Below are 23,358 nucleotides of genomic sequence, written 5' to 3'. Positions count from 1 at the left end.
TTTATGCATCAGAATAGCATTAGATCGTTTGTTCTTCTCAGTAATCAACATGAATGTCGTACCGGGAAGGCACAGGCTGCCGGAGACAAATTCCTTGTGTGTTGTTACATACTTAGCCATTAAATCTGATTCTGATCAGCATCGTAGAGCAGATCACAGCCATGATGCGGCGAGGGGTCGGTGTTCCTGGTTAAACTAAATGGAAGTGTTTTGGTGAGAACCGGGTGTCAATCCACACCCGCCAAAATGTGTCAGCGACTGAAGTGGTGACAAAATCTGAGACCTGACATAACAGTGACCAGGATGTAACCAGATAGTATTCAAATAATCAAATTGGATTTGTCTTTTGAATATCTGTCCCTACAGACAACTGTTCAGTCTTTTTGTAACCAAAAAAAAATTGAAAATAAAGTGGAAGTTTTTTTTTGTTGGACTAAGACAAATCTTTATTCCAATATAAGACAAGTAGGGGGAATCATATTGTGATTAACTCATCATTCATTATTGCCAATGTGAATAGTGAATAAGGCTTGAGACAGCAAGTAGGAACCCTGTCTTCTACATTGTAAAACAAAACCACATTATATCAATCATAATTCACTGAGGACAAAACTAAAATACCTCTGCCATTTTGGGATTCCATCCCCCATGGCCCTCCTGCATCTGTCGCAGAATGTCCACCTCCAAGAGACATTTGACCTTGTCGCCCTGCTGAAAAGAGTGGCCATCAGCACTCTCCTGGCGCTGCAGTTCTGCGTGCTCTCCTGGTTGGACAAATGTTTAAATTAACAAGACGCAAACAAGTCTTTAGCATAAGAATGATCACACTATATATTTTTTTTCCTAAAAAGTCAAAACTAAGCTGTTTAAAAGAACAGCCCGCTGTACAATGAAAAGCCTTGAGGTTAATCAGATATCATTTAATGATTTTTTTTAATCGGCAATTTCGAATTTTCACGGGCGCTGCCATTTTGGCGAGTCACATGACTTAAAAACCAGGAAGTGATGTTTCGTGCACCTCCTCTGCGCAAACAATCGTGCACAGCGCTGATTTCTCGGATTTATCCTCATCTGCTGAAGTAATAGCAGCATCAGTTGATCGGGAAGACGGAGGAATACGTCCATACAGATTTGAACCTGTGGCTGTAAATACTGGTGAATATTTGGATGGATTTTCGGATGGGAATGACGCGGAGTCTGATTCGCGAACTAACCACAGGCGCAGAACCGTCGCATGCCGATTGTGTGGAACAATGATTATGGAAACTTTTGACAAAGGTCGGTCAAAGAAATAAAATATGAGGAGTACCGAAGTTTTCAACAAGAATGGACAGCCTTTGTGGAGAGGGAGGGTTATGTTGTGAGTTTAAATTCACAGATGGGGAGTATGCCAAAGCATTCGTACTCGACGTTGCCAATCAACATTTTGCCACCTTAGCAGAAGACAAGATAATCAAACGAATAAAAGACATGCCTTTGTCAGCAAGAACTGTTCACCATCGTACCATCATGATGGAAAATCAAATTTAATTATGGTCACAATAAACGGCTGGAAGTCTCAACACCTGCATGACATTTGAAAGCACAAGAAGTCTCATTAATGGTAAGACGTACTTTCGTCAGACTTATTGTACTTTGAAAGTGTTGGTCTTAAATAAATGCGCAAATACATCTGTACATGTCGTACGGTTCAGGGAGACCACACGTCACCAGCCACTGGGTCCTGAAATGTTTCTTTTTCTTACTGGGCGAAATATGCCACAGAGCCTTCCTGTGATTATTTCTAAATGATTTCTGGCAAAATTTCATGATACAGTAGGCCATTTTCACGTGTCGTGGTAGGGCATGTGATTACACTACAAATCGGCCATGATTTCTTTGTTTATAAACAGAATATGTCACATCCGCGCAAGTAGGTCATTTGGCTCACCAAAATGGCGCCGCCCATGAAAATTCATAATTGCCGATAAAAACACCATTAAATGATGTCGGATTAACCTCAAATTTTCAAGGTACAGTACATATGACATGACCTATCGGATTAAGGCTTTTCATTGTTCAGCGGATTATTCCTTTAATGGATGGGCTAAAGATTCTGAAGGAATACAGATTTCATATAGGACTCTGTCTTACCAAGTTTTGGCAAGTGGTCTTTGTAGTAGAAGCCTCCTTGGCCATCAGACACATACTTAAGGTCCACCTTGCCCTTATGCCCCATTCGGTAGACATTGGTAGTGCCATTAGTCCAGGTCACACTAGCCACGCTGCGACCAGACTCTGCTTCCCAGCCACGAATGTCCACTACCTTCCCAACCTTACCCTCCCCGCCTACACACCAGCAAACACAAATAGGCACGAGATAATCAGAGTGTTTGTAAACAGGAGCTCAACAGAGAGGATTGACTGTCTTTCAAAACGGAAACATCAACATGTTACATTAGGTGTTTGGAAAGGAAGGAAATGGCGACAAAAGATTAATTAAAGATTAAGTAACATTGATGGTGAAAATACAAGGTGGTGGGGTAATGACAGTAGATGCCGGACAAAAATAGTTCAATCCCACTGGGCAATGCTACATGGATGTAACAAAACAATTCCTTCTTCCTAATTGAGGTACAAAGACGATATTTACTACGAGTCATTTTCATCAGTCTTCCTCTGTGCCCAAACACACCAGATAAACCAGTGACCTGTGAAAGTTATTGAGCATGTTCAGTGTGTCCTGTATGCATATACCACATATAGCATCTCAACAAGATGAGTGACTTCACATAACCCCAGGGTGTTGATCTCAAAACCACCAAAAGGACATTTTGACTCATTCACTCTGGCCCAGCAATGGGAGTACTGTATAGCTACTTTATGTTCAGAGACAATAGGACCAGGATGATTTTCCTGTATACGTTCCAGATTCCCCTCAAAATAGCATTCATTATTGGTTACTAAACATTTTGTATGTGAAAGAGAAGGGATTTCATTAAACCTCCATATTTTCAATATCGATATGCACACGTGTGAAAAGACTTGTTTTTTGATGAGGCTACAGAGAAGAGGAGAGACAAAGAAAGGGACATTTATACAACAAACATGGGTCACAAGCAAAATAGGCACATGCAGACATATTAACACTGCATTTCATAGGTTAATGAAATGTGAGGTTGGGTTACATGGGTTGTGGATGAAGAAACATTTTGAAAAGGCGCGGTTCCCAAGCATCAATTCCAGTTGGGGCCACGAACGGCAAACCCCATCACAACCCACTCACCATCTTGGTTTCCCCAGTCCCAGTCAGGTCCACGAACCACCTTAACCCCCTGGAAGATTCCCTTGAGAATTATCCGTGGGAGGTTCTGCCTTGGTGCCAAGCTTACTCTGTTATAAAAAGCATGGAGAGAAAGCTAAGAAAACTCTTGTAATTGTTCTGTAAAATTTAAAGCACAACACTTTGTCCTAGAACACAAAGTTGGCAACAGGAGAATTCTCTTAGAAACAAAACAAACTGCTCCTTTATAATACATTTGCTATTACAGCATTGCTATATATAACCGATATATCGTTTAAACAGCAAAAATCCAATAAAGTAGGACGGTCAAGCACAAGACTAATCTTTTTTGTTGTCCTTCCCATTTGTCATCCATAAGATAATTTGCATTTATATGAATTGGGTGTCACAAAATATTAACATAGCATACCACACCTCTAGAGCAACAAGGATGTCCTAAACCCAATTAAGATGAAAAGATTCGATATATTTTAGGGAGATTATATTCTTTTGCTATCAAAGTGTCAAAATTTTGTGTTTTGGTGTTGTTTATGAGATTAAAAAAAAAAAGATACAGAGCTGACAAAAACGGTAATATCTCTCTGGGTCTAAAAAAAAAAAGCACGCTGCTACAGGCAACACGATCCACAGCATCTAAACACACACGCAGATATTCAAGACAGTCCTCTTAAGCAAATATACCTGATGGTAAAGATTTGATCAGATCTTGGGGCAAAGGAACTGCCTATTCCCATACTTTATATTTAAAAAATAAAATAAAAACAAACAAAAAAAAAAAAAAAAAATCAAATGCTAAATTCCATTTCAGCTGGAGAACTTCTCAGAATCAGGTCATTTGAGTTGAAATCCAATGTAGAGCAAAGACGAGTCCAGGGAGTGCGGTTGTCAATAAATGTCATCAAAGCTTTGCTGCTCAGATATCTCACTCAGAAGGTTATGCCTTGCATTAAAAGTTGAAGCCAGAGTTCACCAATTTAATTTTTTTGACAGAAAGGCCTGTCCACTTTCCTAGAATCCCGAGCAGGAGACGGCAGTAAATCTTTGTGTGAGCTCGAACAAAGCTGTGCTGGGAATAGTGTGCATTTGAAGACAGATGCTTTAAGGCTAATCTTTAAAAGCAGAGCTTTAGGAGAGCGAGCAGGCAGGCTTAGCCAAAGCCTTGGCACTGCCTTAAACTTAAGTGGACCCAAGTTCACACCAGGCATCACGTCGTCAAATGTATTGTTGAATCCAGTTAAGACTCCTTCACTGTGGCCCATGTCAAGCCAACATTCACATTCATTCTTTTCCACTGCATGGTAGCTACTCGCTAATAGCTCCTTTCCATAAGCAAAATTTGGTGTATCGAGGGACTATTTCGTGTACCTGGTCAGCTGGTGTCCAAGTATGCGGAGGAGATTCATCATCTCCGCAACATTTGAGGGCGGATGCATAAAACAATAAATATCAAACAGCTGTGAGCAGGGATGAATGAATTTTTACATACCCAAGCTCAAGGGGTACGTGAAATATAGAGGAGCACCACACAGTGGACTGAGTGAAACGAGTTTGAAATGCATACAAGGATGAAAACTCAAATCCTTCATAATTTAGTTTTGTACATCAGTCTGGTATATGTGGCAAATATTTTGGAGGGGACGAAATCCCTCTGGCAACACCCTGCAAACGGATAAAAACAGCCCTTTAGAGTAATGGCTACCCTAAAACAAAATGGCAGACTCCCAGTGTGTTTTTCATGATGGCGATGTCAACCAAACGTAAGCGGCTTCAAAAGCTACATTTCACCAAACTTAATAATAATAGTGAGTATAAACGGTACATTGGTAGTTTGGATATATTGTAATAATGATAATCATAATAATACATTAGAGCACTTTTCCAGGTACCCAAAGACACATTACAATTTCATGCATTATTCATTTACTCCTCAAGCACAACCTTTTGGTGAAAACCAACTAGTGTAGTCACGGCTGCCCCGAGGCAGTCAGATGGAAGCGTGGCTCCCATTCTGTGGCTAGAGCCCCCTCTGACCACCACCAAACATCCAACCACATTCTTCCATAGACAATGAGTGTCAAGTGCAGAAACTCTGTGCAGACAGTCTTGAAGTAGAGAGCTTTCTTATGTCAATAAATTAGAACACTGTAGATTTTTTTTATTAAGATGGTATATGTGTGATTTCTCAGGGATAAAATGCAATAGGGACTTGGGCATGTAGCCTTACACCAGTGGTTACAAGAACGATTCTCGCAATATTAACCCTCACTGTTAAGTTTGTTTCTCAAAAGCTGCAATAATGCTTCAGTCAAATTGACACAGTGTATCTTTCTTTACTAATATCATTATTAAATTCAAAAACTGAAAAACGCCACTATTGACTATTGCTACACAGTCCATCATAAATGTGTGAAATCAACCAATCACTGTTGTTACATTTATCAAGCAGAGTTTTACCAAGAAAAACATTGTCTAATTTGGGTCTATTTCTTTAACTTAAAATGCGCCAATTTGGCCCACAGCATAACACGAGAGTTAAATGGAGGTAGAACAAGGAGCACTACTGAAACCACGCTAAAAGAGCCATTCAAAGAAGAGGAAAAAAAACCAAGTCCCATGACTGTGTTATTAAAAATGCTGTAGGGAATATGCAGTGTGATCTGGTGTTATAAAAAAAAAAAAAAAAAAAAAAAGAGGAAAAGGCAGCATGGCGCATTACATAGAGATATCTCTCTCTCTTGCTCACTCTCTCCACCCCTCTCTCTCTCTCTCTCTCTCTCTCTCTCACACACCACCACCACCCCTCCATCTGATGAGAAAAGAGGTGACTTTCATGTGATGTCCTGGCAGAAATAGAAAAGATAAAAGATGCATAGCAACAAGTACTGCATCTCAAAATAGTCAAAAAGTAGAAAGCTTTAATTCCTTAAAACAAACCCTGCACTAAATAAAATGAAATGCTTTTTGTTGACATTTGAAATCTCTATACCTTTGTTACTATGTACAGTGGTACCTCTACTTACGAAGTTAATTCATACCTTAAGTCATTTAACATGAATTTTTCTTATGAAGAAGCACATTTTACATGTAAATAGCCTATCCGTTCCAAGCCCCGTGACCCCCACCCACTGGCAAAAATAAGCATTCAAAGTACATAATGTAAAGAATAATAAAACATGATGTTGAGTTACACTTGGCATTGGGCAACTATGCAAAGGGAAGAGTGAGTAACAAGGAAAAGGCATCATGGGGGATGAAGGAGGAGGCAAACATTTGACAGCGGAGAGAAAACATACGTACGAATGGACACATGCACACAATTCGGCTAAAGTTTCTTGGGGCCTATGGTAAATAAAGATGAATAAACTTGCAAAAAAACTAAACGAAAAACTTGTGAAAAAGTTGCACTTTAACAATATGTGCTAGCGTGTGAAAACACTCACGTGATTCGGTGCCAGTCGAGTGTCCACGGGAAATGAAAAGCATCATGGGTAAAGATTGACATCCCTCCTAGCCAATGGGATGGCAGAAAGATGCTATGAAGATGGCCAATGAGAGAGCAGCTCTACCGCGCCACATAAACAAAGATACAGGATATTTACGCTTGGTGGAATTTGTGGGCTGCGAATCCAGGGCAGATTTTTTTTTCCTCCTTTCTTATCCTGAGTGTTCCTTCCTAACTAAAGACCATATTTTTCCAAGAAGGCATTTAGTAACCTGAATTGTTTGTTATTAGAGAGGTTCTTAAGTAGAGGTACCACTGTATCTTAAACAAAAAAAGAAAAATAAAAAAAAAAAAATTAAAAAGTGAGATAATGTTTCACTTCACATCGTGTAAGTAAACCCCGATATTGACTTGGTTGGAAGGTCAAAGTAAAGCTCCACTAATACACAGCACACTACTAAGCCAAACAACATTTCAACCTCAGAGACAAATCAATATCTATGATGAAAAACTGTGGTGAGTGACAAACTCCAAGCTGTGTCAAATCATTAGATAAAAGGTAGGAGGTAAGAAGCTGATTTCTATCAAGGTAGTATTTGACTGGGAAGTCAAAATGTGTCACCAGTTTGTTCATACAAGATTGGGTTAGTGAAAGCCTAAATGTGCACCACTTAGCTAAAGTAATCGAGCCCCGTTAAAAAAAAACAACATCTAGAATAATAAAATAGCACTGAATTTTACTGAGCTCTTCCCTTTTGGCAATTTTTAAATAGGAGTGAGGATTTCAAACTGAATTCATCTTTTTATACCCAAATAGGAGCCATCTCACTGGACTTCTCTGACACGTGAAAATAAAATATGTTCAAGAATGTAAGAGAATAAGCTAACATATAAGATCTTTACAATTTTACCAGGTACTATCGTTTCCTCGCACATTCCAAAAACATGCACAGTAGGTTAATTGAAGCCTCTACATTTCCACATAGTCGTGAATGTGAGTTAGAATGGTTATTTGGTCATATAAACCCTGTGATTTGGCAGGCAACAAGTCCAGGGTGGACCGTGCCTCTCACCGATAGTCAGCTGGGCTAAGCTCCAGAACACCAGCACCCCTAGTGAGTAAAAGGGGTATCGAAGATGGATGGATGGAATATCATCAATTATAACTAATAATCCTGTTTCAAAATTAGGAGGGCAGTACCAGTAAATTATAAACAGTTGCAATTGATTTAAATATTTAATATCTATTTAGGCTAGACCTTCATTGTGAGATGCTTGGATGTGTAATGTGATTATTGGTCACTTCCTGAATTTATTGCTTTCGAAGTTTATTTGAATTCAGTAAGCCACTACAAGAACGAAAGTTCCCCACCAACGGCACCATGCGCAGGCAATTACAGTGCCTGATTGGACACAATGGCCAATGGGCAGACGGCAGGCTATCGTGGGGCATGGGCAGCTCGTGGATGCTGAAAAGCAGCTTCGACAGTCCGTCAAAATATGCCGTAATGTGAGACATAACTGTGATAAAAAAAAAATACTGGGAACCACTATCCTAGAGAACTGCACACAATTGGCTTATTGCGCAATCCCATGCTGTAAGCAGTGGCTCTGCTAGTTTGAAGAGCACCCTGTATGAGACCCCCCCCCTCCCTGATGGCATCAAGCAACAACCTATGGTGCTAATTTGAGAACAAGACCTAAAATTGTCATGTGGACCGCTTGCTGTGCTTTGACCACTGTGTAGGTCCTGTTGGAGCTGCCAGTGTCAACATTTGGCAGCGAAAACCCAGAACTAAACAATCATAAATATATTCCCCCACTTAAGAAAATAGAATAGAGTAGTCTATTCATGCCTAATGTACATTTTCTATGCTTTCATTGCAGTTTTGATTTGCCACGAGTGTTTTCAGATAGATCTTCAGATTCAGATACATTATTCACACACACACACACCACACACACACACCACACACACACACACACACACACACAAAGTATCAAAGAAACTGAAAATGACACAATAACAAACATTGATAAAAAGCCTAAATAGCAAAGGAAAGGAGTACATTCTTCCATCCAGAAAAGGACACAACAGTCTCTATGGTAATCTGAGTTCAACGTTTAGCCCCTCTGATAAAATCAAGGGAGGCTGGTAGTACACCACAATGACTACAAAGTAAAAAGAGGGTGATGAATGATCCTGGAGAAGGGGGGAGTATAATACTCACGGCTGAGAGTGTGCCGTCTCATAACGCTCAAACGCGTGGCTCAGGTCATGTTTGTTGTTCATGTAGCACTGTGTGCACAGGTCATAGTCAAAGCACACCTTGCACTTCCATCGCATTCCTCTGATGCCATGCTTCTTGCAGCTGTCACAGATGATATTGTAATGACGCACCCCTGCGAGAGAAGGAGGTGTAACTTCAGCAATGCAGAATAAAGTTAGCGGAGTACAAACAGACAAGTTGTGCACTGCTCTTCTCTTCTCTCTCAGTTCATTAATTAAAGGGAAAAGTTTGTCACAGGACAAAGGGACAAAATGCTAAGATCATTAATAAAGTGAATGAGAGTCAGAGTGAACTTTTCTCTTCCCATGCACACGAAAATGCATCATGGGAATGCTATGATCAAGTCAATGCACAAGCATGCATGGAGGGTTGAGGATTCCTGGGACACAGGAATAAAGTAGTTTTGGATTAGTGTGGGGAAACAGTTTGTACTGAAGAAAATGGCTAAATTATGGGAATGTGTGAATTTTTTGTATGCATCACACCCACCCCTCCCAAAAGCATGAAGAGCATCTGGTGACTGACATGATGTCCTCCAATATTACATGATATCATTGATGCTGCCCAATCTTTTTAAAAAATTTCTTCTTCTAGAAATGAAATCTGCAACAGGGTCCAAGTGCCACATTTACAAAAGCTATATCCATCCATCCATTTTCTTTTGTCGCTTTTCCTCACAAGGGTCACGGGGAGTGCTGGAGCCTATCCCAGCTGTCAACGGGCAGGAGGCGGGATACACCCTGAACTGGTTGCCAGCCAATCGCAGGGCACATAGAGAAACAGCCACACTCACAATCACACCTAGGGCAATTTAGAATGTCCAATTAATTAAAAGCTAGTGTATATGTAAGGATAATTTTGAATGTTTTTTGAAGCTACCGCAACTGCTTCACAGTCAAAAGGGTCAGTTCTTTGACATTTCTATGTGCCATTTGTATGTTGTCCATAAGCTTACATGGGTTTTCGCCACTTACTATGGTGTCCTTCCACAGCCAGAAAACATTATGGTAGGTTCAACAAAGACTCAAAATCAAGTATTCAAGTGCCACAAACAGGTCTAAAAATGTCTTGTAGATTTGAAACATCACAGAAAAGAGTAATGTTAGCAAGCCGGACAATGGCTGAATGGATTAAAAAAAAAATACAATGTATGTGAAATCACAATTCAAAATGGTCAAGAACTGAAGTGGTTTTTATTGAGCTTCCAGAAGCTGTGGGCATGTCGCTTGGCGTTCTGAAAATCCAACCTCCAGATTTCAAATCAAATACTTCTATCACAGCTCACAGTTATCTCCTAGGAAAGGAGCGGTGCACATAGCCTCCACAGGCCGCAAAGAGCCATTTCGGCCCTTTTGTTTTCATTGAAATTTTTGTGGGCCATAAATCGACAGAGGGACTTTCATGAGGCACGCGTTGCAGCTTTTGGATGTCTCCTCCTCTTCCTCACCCGCAGCACAAGTGGCTGAAAGCTCTTCATCATTGCACGGGAACCTTGTAGTATGTATTCACTCACTTCTATAGGACTAGTGAGGGGCCATGGGGTGGCGGATCCCTTGCGGTCCGCTGCGACCTCGCAACAGAATGCGCGTGGGGCCACGCGACAGAGATATGTTAGCGCACATAACACCAAATAGACTTCATATGAAATGTATTTTTTCGAGCTGTGGACATACCTTGATGGCTAACTGCATGCTATTGGATCAACTGATGAGGAAGTGACAATGGAATAAGAGTGCTCACTGTTTATATGATGGGGGATGGAAAGTGTATGCCTAAATGTCTTAATATCATGTGGGCATTTTTTATCCCCGCCCACAAAATTAGGAAAATTCAGAAGGACAAAGGCTTTTACGCCATATCTAAACAATTCAGTACTACTGTACATTATTTCTTCTTCTTTTTAGCATTTCAAAAATTTTGAAAAAATACATTTAAAAAAAGGTTTTGTGGCATTTTAATCGCTGTAAGCCGCCCACTTTTCTGGTGTGACTCAAGTCTGGAGCACTTACCGATTTGAGCGTTGTCATACAACAGCAAGTCGTAAGTAGACTGGTAGCCAGTGCGGTAGTTGGTCCTTGTGCCGCTGTCCCACTGAACGACCACAGTCTTGTCTGGAGTGGTGGTGCTGCCCTGCCGCCCGATCTCCACCACAGTCCCCACATGACCCTCGCCATCATCCTGATTTCCCCATTTCCAGTCCAGGCCACGAACTACCCGCATGCCCACCTCCATGCTGCCTTTACCCGGGCCTGGCCTGAGGGCCGCGCTCAATGGCCGATCCCTGGCAGCCCCGTCGTTTACGCTGCGTCTCCGGGCCCTCCCGCTGGCTCGCGCTGATGATAGCACAGGCAGGGATGGTTCAAGGGGGGTTTCCGGGAGCAGATCAGGGGTGACTGAAAGAAAGAAATGCAAAGTTTAAGACGTAACTCACTAACTTTCCAAGTGCATATCGCTCCACACTGCTTATTCTGTCCTGAAAGTTAAAGAACTCAAGTTTGATGTGATATCCGACAATGTATCTGACAGTGCCTCCAGGAGGCACATTAATTATTTAAATTGCAGTGGATTTGTCTTTGGTGGTTGTATTATTCAAGGCTTATTAATGCTCACTTCTAGAGAAACGGAGTAGATATGACTGATTTGTTAAGCACACATAGACACATTTAAAATATTGTGGCTTCATAGCAAAAACAATCCAAACAACACATACTTATGCCATACTATTCTCCGCAAAAAGAATTTTCTGTTTTTGTGAGAAAGGAGACTCCCACATGACTCCAAACAAATATATTTAAATGTACAATTTGTAACACGGTACACCATTTTTAGCTGATATTTATAGACCACAAAGAACACCCACAGTCACACTCTTGACTGATTACTTCATTTATTCGTTTTTATACTATTAGGAAAGTGGTAGCACGTAACCCAGTGTCGTACGTGTATGCATGCTGGTGTAGACAGAATTCATTTCAATTAATTTGTCATTATAGACAAAACTACCTGTGTCACTATGACGCAAAATGACCAAATTACCTCATTTTATAAAGTAGCCTTTCACAAGAAGTTTAATTGTACATGTTGTGTCTCACCACAGACTACTTTTATGTCTGCATGCTTACCAAGATTACAATGCTATTCTGGTCTTAAAGGCACAGTTTGCTTTGGTGGGGCTAAAATAATGATAAATGATGACAGAGTCGCAACTTGTACACCATTACCTGTCCAAAACGACAGTCTAACCACATCTGTTTACCACAGTTGGGGTGGGTTTTCTCCAGGCACTCGTGTTTCCTCCCACAACCCAAAAAAAAAAAAAGCAGCACTAATTGGAGACTATAAATTAGAGGTGCTGTGATTGTGAGTGCAACTGTTGTTTGTCTCCATGTGCCCTGCTATTGGCTGGCAACCAGTTCAGGGTGTACCCTGCCTCCTGCCTGTTGACAGCTAGGATAGGCTCCAGCACTCCCGCGACCCTTGTGAGGATACGCGGCTTAGAAAATAGATCAAAAGGGGCACTCACTTTGCTGTTGTGTCATTGTGTGCACGAGCAGAACAAGAACAGTGGCCATGCACGTAAAAAGATAAACAGGCTTGTACTGGCACCGACAAGTAAAATTCACATAATATTCAAGTGAGGACACCCACACAAGTTCATGTCCAAAATCCATCCTCATCTCTACAAAAAGAACACGTAAGGTATATACGCTATTTTAGCCTTGCACAGCAATATCATCTAATCTCCAATTCTGTTATTACTGACTCCATTCAGACTCCAAGATGATAGAGGGTCACTGCATGTGTGACACCCTCTCCATGACAGGAAATGTGAAAACTTATAGCTGACTGAATCCAAAAGGTACAATTGTTTGAATGGCTAACAATGTGCTTCAACTACAAAGCCTTCAGATTTCAGCACCTATTCTGTCTTAATGGAAATGGCAGGCTCACTTTAGCATTCAAGGTGACAGCATGACAAAAATAATTTCCTACTGACAAAGAGACTGAGTAAGCCCTTTTCTCAGGACAAATATAGCATCAAGTATCACGTTACAAACAGGGTACTCTGGTGGTGGTGATGAATGATAATGTTGAAATGGAGCATATTATAGCTTTCCAGAATCTCATTTTGAACACCAAAACCACCCAAAGTAAATCAATAAGATGGCTTCAAAACATCACGTGTGACATCCTAATGAAACTTCTGCATATCCGTTGCGGCTAAAACCTCCATGAATGTCTACTCTGGCTTTTTCATTAGCTTTGCGGGTGATAGTAGAAATGGAATTAACACAGACACCTGTATTTAATGCATAGTATAGCACAAGAGTGTCTGTATAAAGCAATAATTAACGTAATTATGTACTTGAATGACCAAAAAATAATGCTAAAATGCAACTCATCTTCAGCAAACCCTTAACTTATTACCATGATTGCTCAACCTTCAAGTTCAACAAACAGCAAAAAAAAAAAAAAAGTTATTTAATTTAACTTTGGTTCAGTATTAGTGAACAATGGGTAACTTGTTCTATTAAGAATGTTATAATTTTATTTCAATGTATGATGTACGTATAGTGGAGAGATTTTGGCCCTGTATTATTTCAGTTAAAGTGGTCTGCATGGAAAATAAATATTTTGAATTTAGAAGAAAATTGTTAGTGGATCTGAAACATATTATGCTTGACTTTGGTGATTCCATTGTTATTAGTACACAGTAGTTGCAGCTTAATAATGACCTGAGTTACTTAAGGACAGCCTTGATGTTTGTTGACAAAAAATGTTGTTGCCTGTGTGTGACTGAGGCTGAAGACGAGGTGGAGGATTAAAGATCTTAGCCCTCAACAACAGATGGAGTGGCGCCTGTTGTCCACATTGCCACTGAGTAGGAAAACGTCAACCTGCTCCACACACAAATAACAGGAAGTAGACAGGTGTTCGTCTACAACACAAACACATTTAGCCACACAAGTGGCTACTTAAACCGCTACACTAGACCAAAGTAATAGAATACCTGGCCAACTTACAGTAGCTCTTTACAAAAAGAATCACCTTTACTGTTTACAGAACCGTTACTAATTTACTTCTATTCAAAATGGACGGAAAATAGTTATATATTTTATTGTCTGTAGTTTTTAGTCACCCAAGTGATGCACAAAATGAACTGTGCAACACTTCCGCACAAAAAAATTAATTGTTAAAAGAACAAAACCAACAAAACTTAAATTTCATGCAAAAAAAAAAATTAATTCAATGAAAATTTACTGAAAGTGAATGGGGAATTTTGCTGTTGTCCTTCCTCTTAAGTGGCACTCTCATATGATAGGAACAGACTTTGTTGTGTTCCTTTTCTTTATTTCTACAATCCTCTAAAAGTTTTGGGGGCTGTTTTTTTTATATTATTATTGATGCCCTGTCTGACACCACTAAACTCAAACTTTGAATAAAGAATTTAAAAAGAATTAAAAAAAAAAAAAAGCATTTCAACTCAAGGTTTAGTACACAAATGGTACACGCATTGACTTAGCGTTGCGTTTTGAATGGCAGCTACATTCAAAATGCAGTCTAAAAAAAAGTAGGGATACATGCACGCATGCATGCACACACACACACACACACGCGGTGTGCATGGAGTTGTCGGATGAACCCCAGCAACTGCCTCACTGAAACCCTGGGCTTCAATTGAACCCAGGTTAAGAACCACTGCAGTAGGCATATGAAGATGTACTTTCCGATCTTAATTACAGCTAATGTCCTTTATTTTGTTATCTCATCTTCCTAGATTTAGTTGTCTTGTCACTGTCTCTCCCTTTTGTTTTTTTTCTATTACTCCCCTTTAAAAGCTCTCTACCCAACTGATATTTTTAACAAAAGTCCATCAGAATACAGAGAACCACAAAGGCAGCTTTAAAACTTCACTGTGACACACTAAAACTGTTCATCATAAAAGGAATACAAATCCTCCTCTCTGTTTCACCCAACACCTGAACAGGACAGGATGAAAAAACACTTCTCTGTAAAGTAATAAATTGATTTCATCCATCCATCGACTCCATTTTTATCTCTCTTGTGTACCATGGATGTGGTGTTCAATTGTCCATTAACGCAATCAATGTAGACGAGTGATTTCCAACCTTTATAGAGCCAAGGCACATATTTTACAATTGAAAAATCCCACAGCACACCAACAAAAGTAAATGTCACCAAAAATGTATCGATTAATTACTGTATGTACTTCCTGCCATCTAATAGAAAAGGATTTTTTGTTCTGTCTGTCATTGTGCCTCACTGGCATAAATAGATGAATAAAAAATACATTATTTCTTGTAATAAATGTTTTTTTATAGCAATTACATGAAATTGGATAACTTCCCATGGCACACTGTTTGGGAATCACTGATGTAGAAAATAATTAACCCACTTACCACCAACAGATTGATTAAACCATTGATTTGAAGAACAGGGAAAGGAATACAAAATTATGATACGGTGTTAACATGGAGTGATCGGTTAAAGTGAACACATTACTTTGATCACAATGGGATTCAGATGCACAGTGAGCTGCTTTACAACATGGAATGGTCAGTTAATAAAAAGGAAAAAAAATTACTGGCCCAGCGGAAACAGTAGCAGTAGTAAGACTCAACCTCCCTATTGCTATCAGTTTGCTTTGAAGTGATTAAAACGGGGTTTGCGATAGTGTGACAGTGCAAAGATCTCTCTCACACACACACACACACACACACACCACACACACACAGTTATGGTTTTAAGTCACTGAAGTGTTGTATAAGGCTGTAAGCAGTGCAGCACAGAATTTGAAGCGATATGGCATGTTTGTGATTATTAAAACAAGTCACGAGCAGGCCTGGCTCAGCAAACTAATAATAATCTGTGTGCTGCTGAAAAATGGAAAATGAATCACCATCACGTGTGTTTGTCTGAAGTATGTGGCTTTTATCCACAGATTCAGCCTGTTGTTTCTATACAACATCAGTGCAACTGGATGTAAATGCTTTGCAATCTGGTTTATATCAGAATCGCCTGGTGGCCAGAGGATTTTGAGAAAAATCACCAAAGGCTATGAGTAAATAACCCATTTGAAAACAAATGACTTGACGGTCCTAAAATAGAAAGACCCGATACTCTTCCTGTTTCAAACTCCACTGAAATGACAAAAGACTTTAAAAGCAACTCCAGTTTCAGTAAACATTATCTACCTTTGTAAAGAACAGGGGCGTACATAAGCATTCTTGCAGAGCACAAATGATCATGGTTTATCATACTCACTCCCAATGATCTTCAGGCCACTTTTGAACATGTCAGACTGCTGGATTCCAACGGCCTGCAAGAGTGCAGTCTATTCCAGGTAGGACAGGAGACAGGACTGTATATGAGAGCATTGAGCACCATGCAGTCATCGCACTAAGGGGGGAGTGAACACTCTCTGCCTAATACGTACTTTGTATTTGGTTTGCTGTGTACCTTGCCCTTTGTTTTTGGAACACACAGCTTCCCCCCCTTTTTTTTTTGCACTCACAGATGTTACTCAAGGACATTACAAGCCTGACGTCTTATCAGAATCATCTTTTTTTTTTTTTTTTTTTTTTTTAAGTATGTAAATACACAGGGAATTTATCTCTGCTCTTCAACAAAAACCATTTTGACCACAAAAAAATAAATTACACTCTAAAGGCATAAAAACATTGTGAAAAGCCAATGAGCAATGAATAAAGGTCATGCTCATTTAGCAAGGTGATTAAAATAAATAAGATACTGTGTTCTACGTCTTCCTGCTTTCAAATTATAATGGCTTCCTCTATTGTAATGTCACTTTTTGTAAATTTCTTCTCATTTCCAAGTCAACAGTTAGTCATATGTTGGTGCTTGCATCGTTCAACTCCAGCCTGAACTAGTGTCACCTTTGCGGGAAAAAAATATATCAACATTACAGGAAATGTAAAAATAACTCATGGTTGAGTGACAATGCCAGAAAAGTCATCACTGTTCAATTGAATCTTTTCATGGTAAGAGTATTGCAGTAACTGAACTTTATGTGTGGCCCTGTTGATTGAGGCAATGACATCAGCAGGAGATGAAAAAAAACAATGGAACAATGGAACCAAACAAAAATAATGAAATGGCTCAAGCCAGAAAGTGCTTGAGTGTGCGATGTAGCCGAAAACAGCTCTGTGTATTCTGTTAAAACCTGTGGTATAAAGGGACTGAAAAGCAGCAGCTATTGTCATCTTTGAACAAAACACAAAAACAAAGGTGTATATAGTACCTTAGTAAAGCGAGATTGATTACTTTAAAAAAAAAAAAGTGATAATTTCGAAAAATACAGGTCTCAAAATCACTTAGCATTCTATCGTGCAACATTTTGCGAGCGAACACTATTAACATGGCTGATATCGTAAACATTAAAAGGACCCCAAAACAGCGCCTTGTAAATTTGACACCACAGAAAAGAATTGTCAACAAGCAAATAAAAATAAAAAACAAAACAAATAACTAAACACAGAAGCAAATTACAAAACAACAGCAAATGAAAAAACAACATTAAGGTACCGGAAGAAATAGGTACTAGTTTGGGATAAGAATGATCGCTGGTTGGATGAATCTACAGGAAGAAGTAGGGGCTGGTGTGGGCGATATGACTTATCACTAATTGGGTGATACGTAAGACTTGATTGGGCAACACCATTTGGGCAACCCATTGTCGTTGAATGCATAATTATTTGAATGTGGTGATTTAGTCCTGAACATATTTATCCATCATCACCTCATATGTATGTGTAACGAGAGCATGCCTAATGGTGTGGATGTACGTCAAGAAACCGAACTTCCCAATCTTTTAAAAGAGGGTGCTGGGTTGGCATCCCGAGGATCGCCGTACTTATGTAATGCTGAGCCTCAGAATCAGATTAGGTTATGTTCAGTGTCAAAATATTTGATAACACAGCTACGTTTGAAACACCTGTAATGTTCATTACAAAAACCACACCAGACACCCTAAAGGTCAAAGCGTCCCTCTCGTCCAATCAGCAATGAGTATTATCCCCAACCACGACCTAACTCTTCCGGTATGGTATTTTAACTAATTTAATCCCAGATTTTATTATGTTATGTCATCTCTCTCTCTCTCTCTCTCTCTCTCTCTCTCTATTTTTTTTTTTTTGTTTGTTTTAAATGTGGCGGCGTGTTTCGTTATTTGCCGGTGTCTTTTAAATGTGCCGGTCTGTTTGGTTATTTGGCATTGTTTTTTGTCATTTTACGTGGAATTCTATTTATGTATTTTCCGTTGTGCTTTTTAACTTGCCATCTTTAGTTATTTGCCATTGTGGTTTTTAACTTCCCGTTGTTTAGTTATTTGGCATTGTGTTTTTTTTTTTTTAACTTGTCATTGTGTTTAGTTATTTGTCTTTTTTTTTTTAAACTTGCCATTGTGTTATTTGCTGTTTTTTTTTTTTTTAGTTGCCGTTAACGTATTTTTTTGCTGTGTTATTTTAACTTGCCGTGGTGTTTTTTTTCCTCTGTTGTGATATGCACATCTGGGCCACCGTACATCTCTGAAAATAGGGAATATTTGTACACAAATGCTGTATGCACAATTACAAACGGGTAAAATATACAGCCAAGCATATAGTCTTCAAAATGAGTGATAATATTCGATCGTGACATCTACTTTGTTACTGCAAGTAATATACCTCGTACTGCATACCTCAAGCAAGCCTTACATGAACACTCTCTCCTGTCCTGACCACCAACACGTTTTTTCCTCCCATTTTCTTCTAATAATACGATCGGCGTGATCCACCCGTGTTGTAATCCCCACTGTAACGACTGTATCCAGTTGACCAGATAAAAGTCTAATGATCTAAAAAACAGGATGCGACCGCATCGTAAAACAAGATTTTATTGCAGTAATCTGACATTGCGCAATTGTGAAAGACTGATCCGCGCATCCGTCTTTCCCATTGCCCAGACTTTATTATTTTAATTGTCTATCAGATATTTACAGTAGTACATCAAAAAACATAAAAATGATATAAATACAACTATATAAAGATAACTATCTTGTGGCTTCAGATATACTGTGCACGACGGCGATGCGGAATAAATGGCTTTTTCAGAGCTGATCGATTATGTCATTGAATTAATGATGTCGTTGATCGGATTGGCGAATGATGACATCAAAACCAATTGGCTCATCAGCAAAAAAATGCCAATTATTGGCTGAGCTGACCAGGCCGATAAAATCGGTGAAGTCTTGTTTTACATGGAGACTTGGAAATTTTGCTCAACTGTTTTGAGATTGGGTGTACATGCGCACTATATTTAATCAAAACAGCTGTGTGACATATGCGAGCAGACGAACCTCGGGTTATTTATCAAGATGAAGGTCCAGTCAATTTAGCGTAGTAGTTGGAAGTGTTTTTACACTTATTCAAGCAATTGCATATATTACAAATAGTTAAAAACAAGGAGGCCCCGTAGCTCAGTGGTTAGAGGACTGGTTTGGTAAACCAGGGGTTGTGGGTTCGTATCCCACTGGGCCTCCACTCCATGAGAAGGGTTGCGTCAGGAAGGCCATCCGGCGTAAAAGCTGTGGCAACCCCGAAAGGGACAAGCCGAAAAAAAACACACACACAGTTAAAAACAACAGCCATCTCCCAGACAAACAAGCCCTGTTTTGAAGCCGCCATATTTACGTGCATCAACAATGACATTGCCATCCATTCGAATTCAGTTCAGCCCGTTTATCCAAAATAATCAACAACTGCACAGTAAACGTTGCTTCATATGTGCCAAATACTTGGTGATAGACAGTAGAACTTTGTTTAGCAACGAACTAAAGTGGTACCAAATTGGCGTTTGATTTCCACTAATGTCAGAAAAATCCCAATTTGGATTAACACTATCAAACCCTCCTGCTGTACCTGCATGAACCTAAATCTGGTCATTAAGATTCAGACATGACTCAAATCAGTTGACAACAAAAGAAATCTCAAGGCACTTTCTGTGCAGAGCAGGTCCAAGATCACACTCTTTACACAACATACACACCACATACTCACTTAAAATGTGCACCTATAAAGATTAAATTGGATTGCTAACTATAGATGTAGCTTTTCTTCACCGGGTCATGTTACTAAAACCCACTGTTTAGCTTTTTTCTGAATATCCATCTTTCCACATTCGATAGCGATGACCCTCATTCTGATGGCAGTTGGCTTATGATGATGATGAAGGAAAAAAAAATTTAAGTGTGACATGCATGCAAAAAATAAACTCGGGAAGACCGCAAACACTTTTTCACACCACTGTACTTAACATTGACTTTAATGTCAATGACGATATGTCGTTCGTCTCAGTATTAAGACAATTCAGTACACTTGAACAATGACTTTCTGACTTGTAAATTAATTTCCTCTACTGTATGATATATGTGCAAACCAGTAGGACAACCACATTACCACTGAGGAAAAGCAGGGAAGTTGAAGTGCACAGTACATCTTACTAATACTATTACTAGAGAAGCACTATATGTTGAAGAGTAGAATGTATTCACTAGTATAACTAGTCACACACAATTGTCAACAAGCACCATTTTGTTTTACTACATGAAGTTTACCAACTAGTATCCTAAGCCATCCAATTATTAGAGAGGGGAAAAAAAGAACGTACGAGCATGTACTTTAAACTAAACCTCAAAAACATCGACTACCAAAGGATGTTTTATTTCGCCCACTACTGCCTTCAGCGACTGGATAACATTTCAGCACACTAGTAGGACAATTAAGTCACCGATGGTGTACTGGCACACTTGATGACTTTGGAGGGGGCAGCTTGTGCTCAGTTCCCAGTCAGTGACGGTGTCAATGTGAATGGTTGTCCGTGTCTAAAAGTCAACTAGGATAGGCTCCAGCACCCCGGAACCCTAACAAGGATAAGTGGTGTGAGGATGGATGGATGGATGGATGGATGGATGGATGGATGGATGGATGGATGGATGGATGGATGGATGGATGGATGGATGGATGGATGGAAAATTACACGTGACTATTGAGGCAAAGCTACAATGTGGGTATTTCGGTGCTAGTGGTAGAATTGCACATGCCTACTACTTGAGCTTAATAGTAATGGTAGCGCAGCACAGTAGTTTCCTAGTAAAAGATAACTGCGTCCTCAAAAGCCAAATGTGGCACCAGTAGTGGGGGGAAAAAAGTTACAAGTAAGACTGTCGCTCCACTAGGGCGCCGAGTAGTCTTTTGAAGAGAGGACAATTTGGACATGAAGGAGGGTTTACACCTGGTTGAGCATTTTAGATATCATTGATATTCAGTTTAAGGTTGTAGGAGTAAGCCTAAAGTGACACTGGTGGTGGCGGCAAATCGTTACAAGAAAAATACAGGCTAGAAGGATAGAGCTGCTACTAATTACCACTATTAGTAATTATTATTGTAAATAATTACTGCTATTACTACTTCTACTGAATGGTCTTCCTGCTGAGGACAAAGAGCGTACTGGAACGTGGACATGAAGGTGGATATCAAGGACATGGTACGGAATGAATAATCGAACGCTCGCTAACAAATTGTGTGCACAACAGAAGTGGCAACGTCATCGCCGAAATGACCCTCCAGTCGCCTGTCAAGTGAAAACCACCTGCCTCGGCTCACAGCCACTACATAACTGCAAACGGTCTAAGTAGCACTTTCCTCATGCAATGTGCTACTCGGGGAATTGGGAGGAAATACTGTCCGTGTTTTCTCTATATTGCACGCAGCAAACCAAACGGACTAATAGTGAGCGACATTATTTAATGTGTGCGTGTGCCTGAGGAGATGATTGAGGAGGGCTGGTGTGTGTTATTAGCTTGTCAAACGCTGACGCTAGCAAGCTAACCCAGGTCTGGCAACATTTATTGGGGTGAAAAACAATTTCTTTCACAGTGCAGTTACTCACCGGGTCTTGGTTAAGAATGTCTACTTTGTGGCAACCAATAATCCCTTATTCCGGCCTGCGACCGACGCTGGCATGGGTGTTTTTAAATATGGATTTAACTGGGGGGGTTCACAGCCATGACAACACGCCCATGTATGACGTCAGAAGCGATGCTGCGTTCGTGTGTTCCCGTAAACATTTAAATAGAATTCGGTGCCAAAAAATCGGCAATTGTTCCTATGTACCGTCTTGAAAAGCCAATTATGGGTTAAGTGGGGTTACCATTCCACATGCATTATTATTATTATTATTATCATCCATCCATTTTCTTTTGCCACTTATCCTCACGAGGGTCGCGGGCAGTGCTGGAGCCTATCCCAGCTGTCAACGGGCAGGGGGCGCGGGTACACCCTGAACTGGTTGCCAGCCAATCGCAGGGCACATCATTTATTATGTTATTATTAAAAATAAAATTGCCTGTGCCATTGAAGTCATGAAATCACAACAATAAAAATCAATGAATATCATCCGTCATAATATTTAACTCTCTATGCAAAACGACTGTTGTAAACCATCACAATTCTGATTAATTACAAAAAAAAAGGCTAAATATGGTCAAAATATGCTTGATAAGGGTCGGAGAACCTCATTGAAATAAAATGGGAGGAGGAAAGGAACCTTGGGGAGTGGGGTAAGGATTGAGCTATAGACAAATTATGAAACATTGTAAATGTCAATGTTAGGAGTTGCCACAGTGTCCCCCATTCTCGACACCTTTTATCTTGTTCAGGCTCAAGGGGGACTGCAACCTATCCCAGCCGGCTTCACTCGACTCTTACCTTACCCATTCCAACCTGCTTGAACGCGTTTCTTCACAACATTTCTCTGAACTGTTGAGCCCATGTCTACAAAGTCCTCCACCCTCACTGTCCCTCCTCTGCCCCTCTCATTCACGCACATATATTCTGTTTTGCTTCAACTAATCCTCATCCCTCACATTTCCAATGCTTTCCTTCACCTTTCTAAGTGTTCCTCCACCTGCTCCCTTCTTTCCCTGCCGATCACAAAGCCATCTGAAAATATCATGGTCAGTACAAAATAATCTCTCATCCTACCCATTACCACAGCAAATAGGAAAGGGCTCAGAGCTGATCCTTGATGCAGTCACACCTACAGCACACCTCGGCAACAAATAAGTTCTGAATATGTGAATTGTTTGTGTAAACCCCCCTGCCCCCCACTTATATGTATATTTGTTCTATAGAGGCAGACAATATCTACATTTGTTGCTTTGTTGTAGATATGTAATGCTATAACAATATGTAATCCATCCATTATCTGAGCCACTTATCCTCACAAAGGTCATTCATTTTTTTTTTCTTTCACTTTCTCTT

General features: G+C 39.9%; 1 protein-coding gene across 3 annotated transcripts in view; it reads right to left on the bottom strand.

Annotated features, from left to right (window-relative positions):
* The window catches only part of mib2 (MIB E3 ubiquitin protein ligase 2), a 43,685-nt gene that overhangs the window by 19,976 nt on the left and 351 nt on the right, over positions 1-23,358 (bottom strand). Inside the window, exons 1-6 of one of the 3 annotated variants that reach the window (XM_061835891.1) lie at positions 21,986-22,123; positions 11,026-11,409; positions 8,957-9,128; positions 3,266-3,372; positions 2,134-2,328; positions 622-764 (exon numbers count right to left, since the gene is read on the bottom strand). In XM_061835891.1, coding sequence (XP_061691875.1) covers positions 622-764; positions 2,134-2,328; positions 3,266-3,372; positions 8,957-9,128; positions 11,026-11,248 — 840 coding nt within the window. In that variant the 5' untranslated portion in view covers positions 11,249-11,409; positions 21,986-22,123. Of the gene's footprint in view, positions 1-621; positions 765-2,133; positions 2,329-3,265; positions 3,373-8,956; positions 9,129-11,025; positions 11,410-16,303; positions 16,459-21,985; positions 22,124-23,358 lie in introns of those variants that run through there. The other 2 variants (XM_061835884.1, XM_061835899.1) reach the window with 2 other exon arrangements.

This window comes from Syngnathoides biaculeatus, chromosome 2 (assembly GCF_019802595.1).
Source record: "Syngnathoides biaculeatus isolate LvHL_M chromosome 2, ASM1980259v1, whole genome shotgun sequence".
Classification (NCBI taxonomy): domain Eukaryota; kingdom Metazoa; phylum Chordata; class Actinopteri; order Syngnathiformes; family Syngnathidae; genus Syngnathoides; species Syngnathoides biaculeatus.
This window is presented reverse-complemented; position numbering and strand designations above follow the sequence as displayed.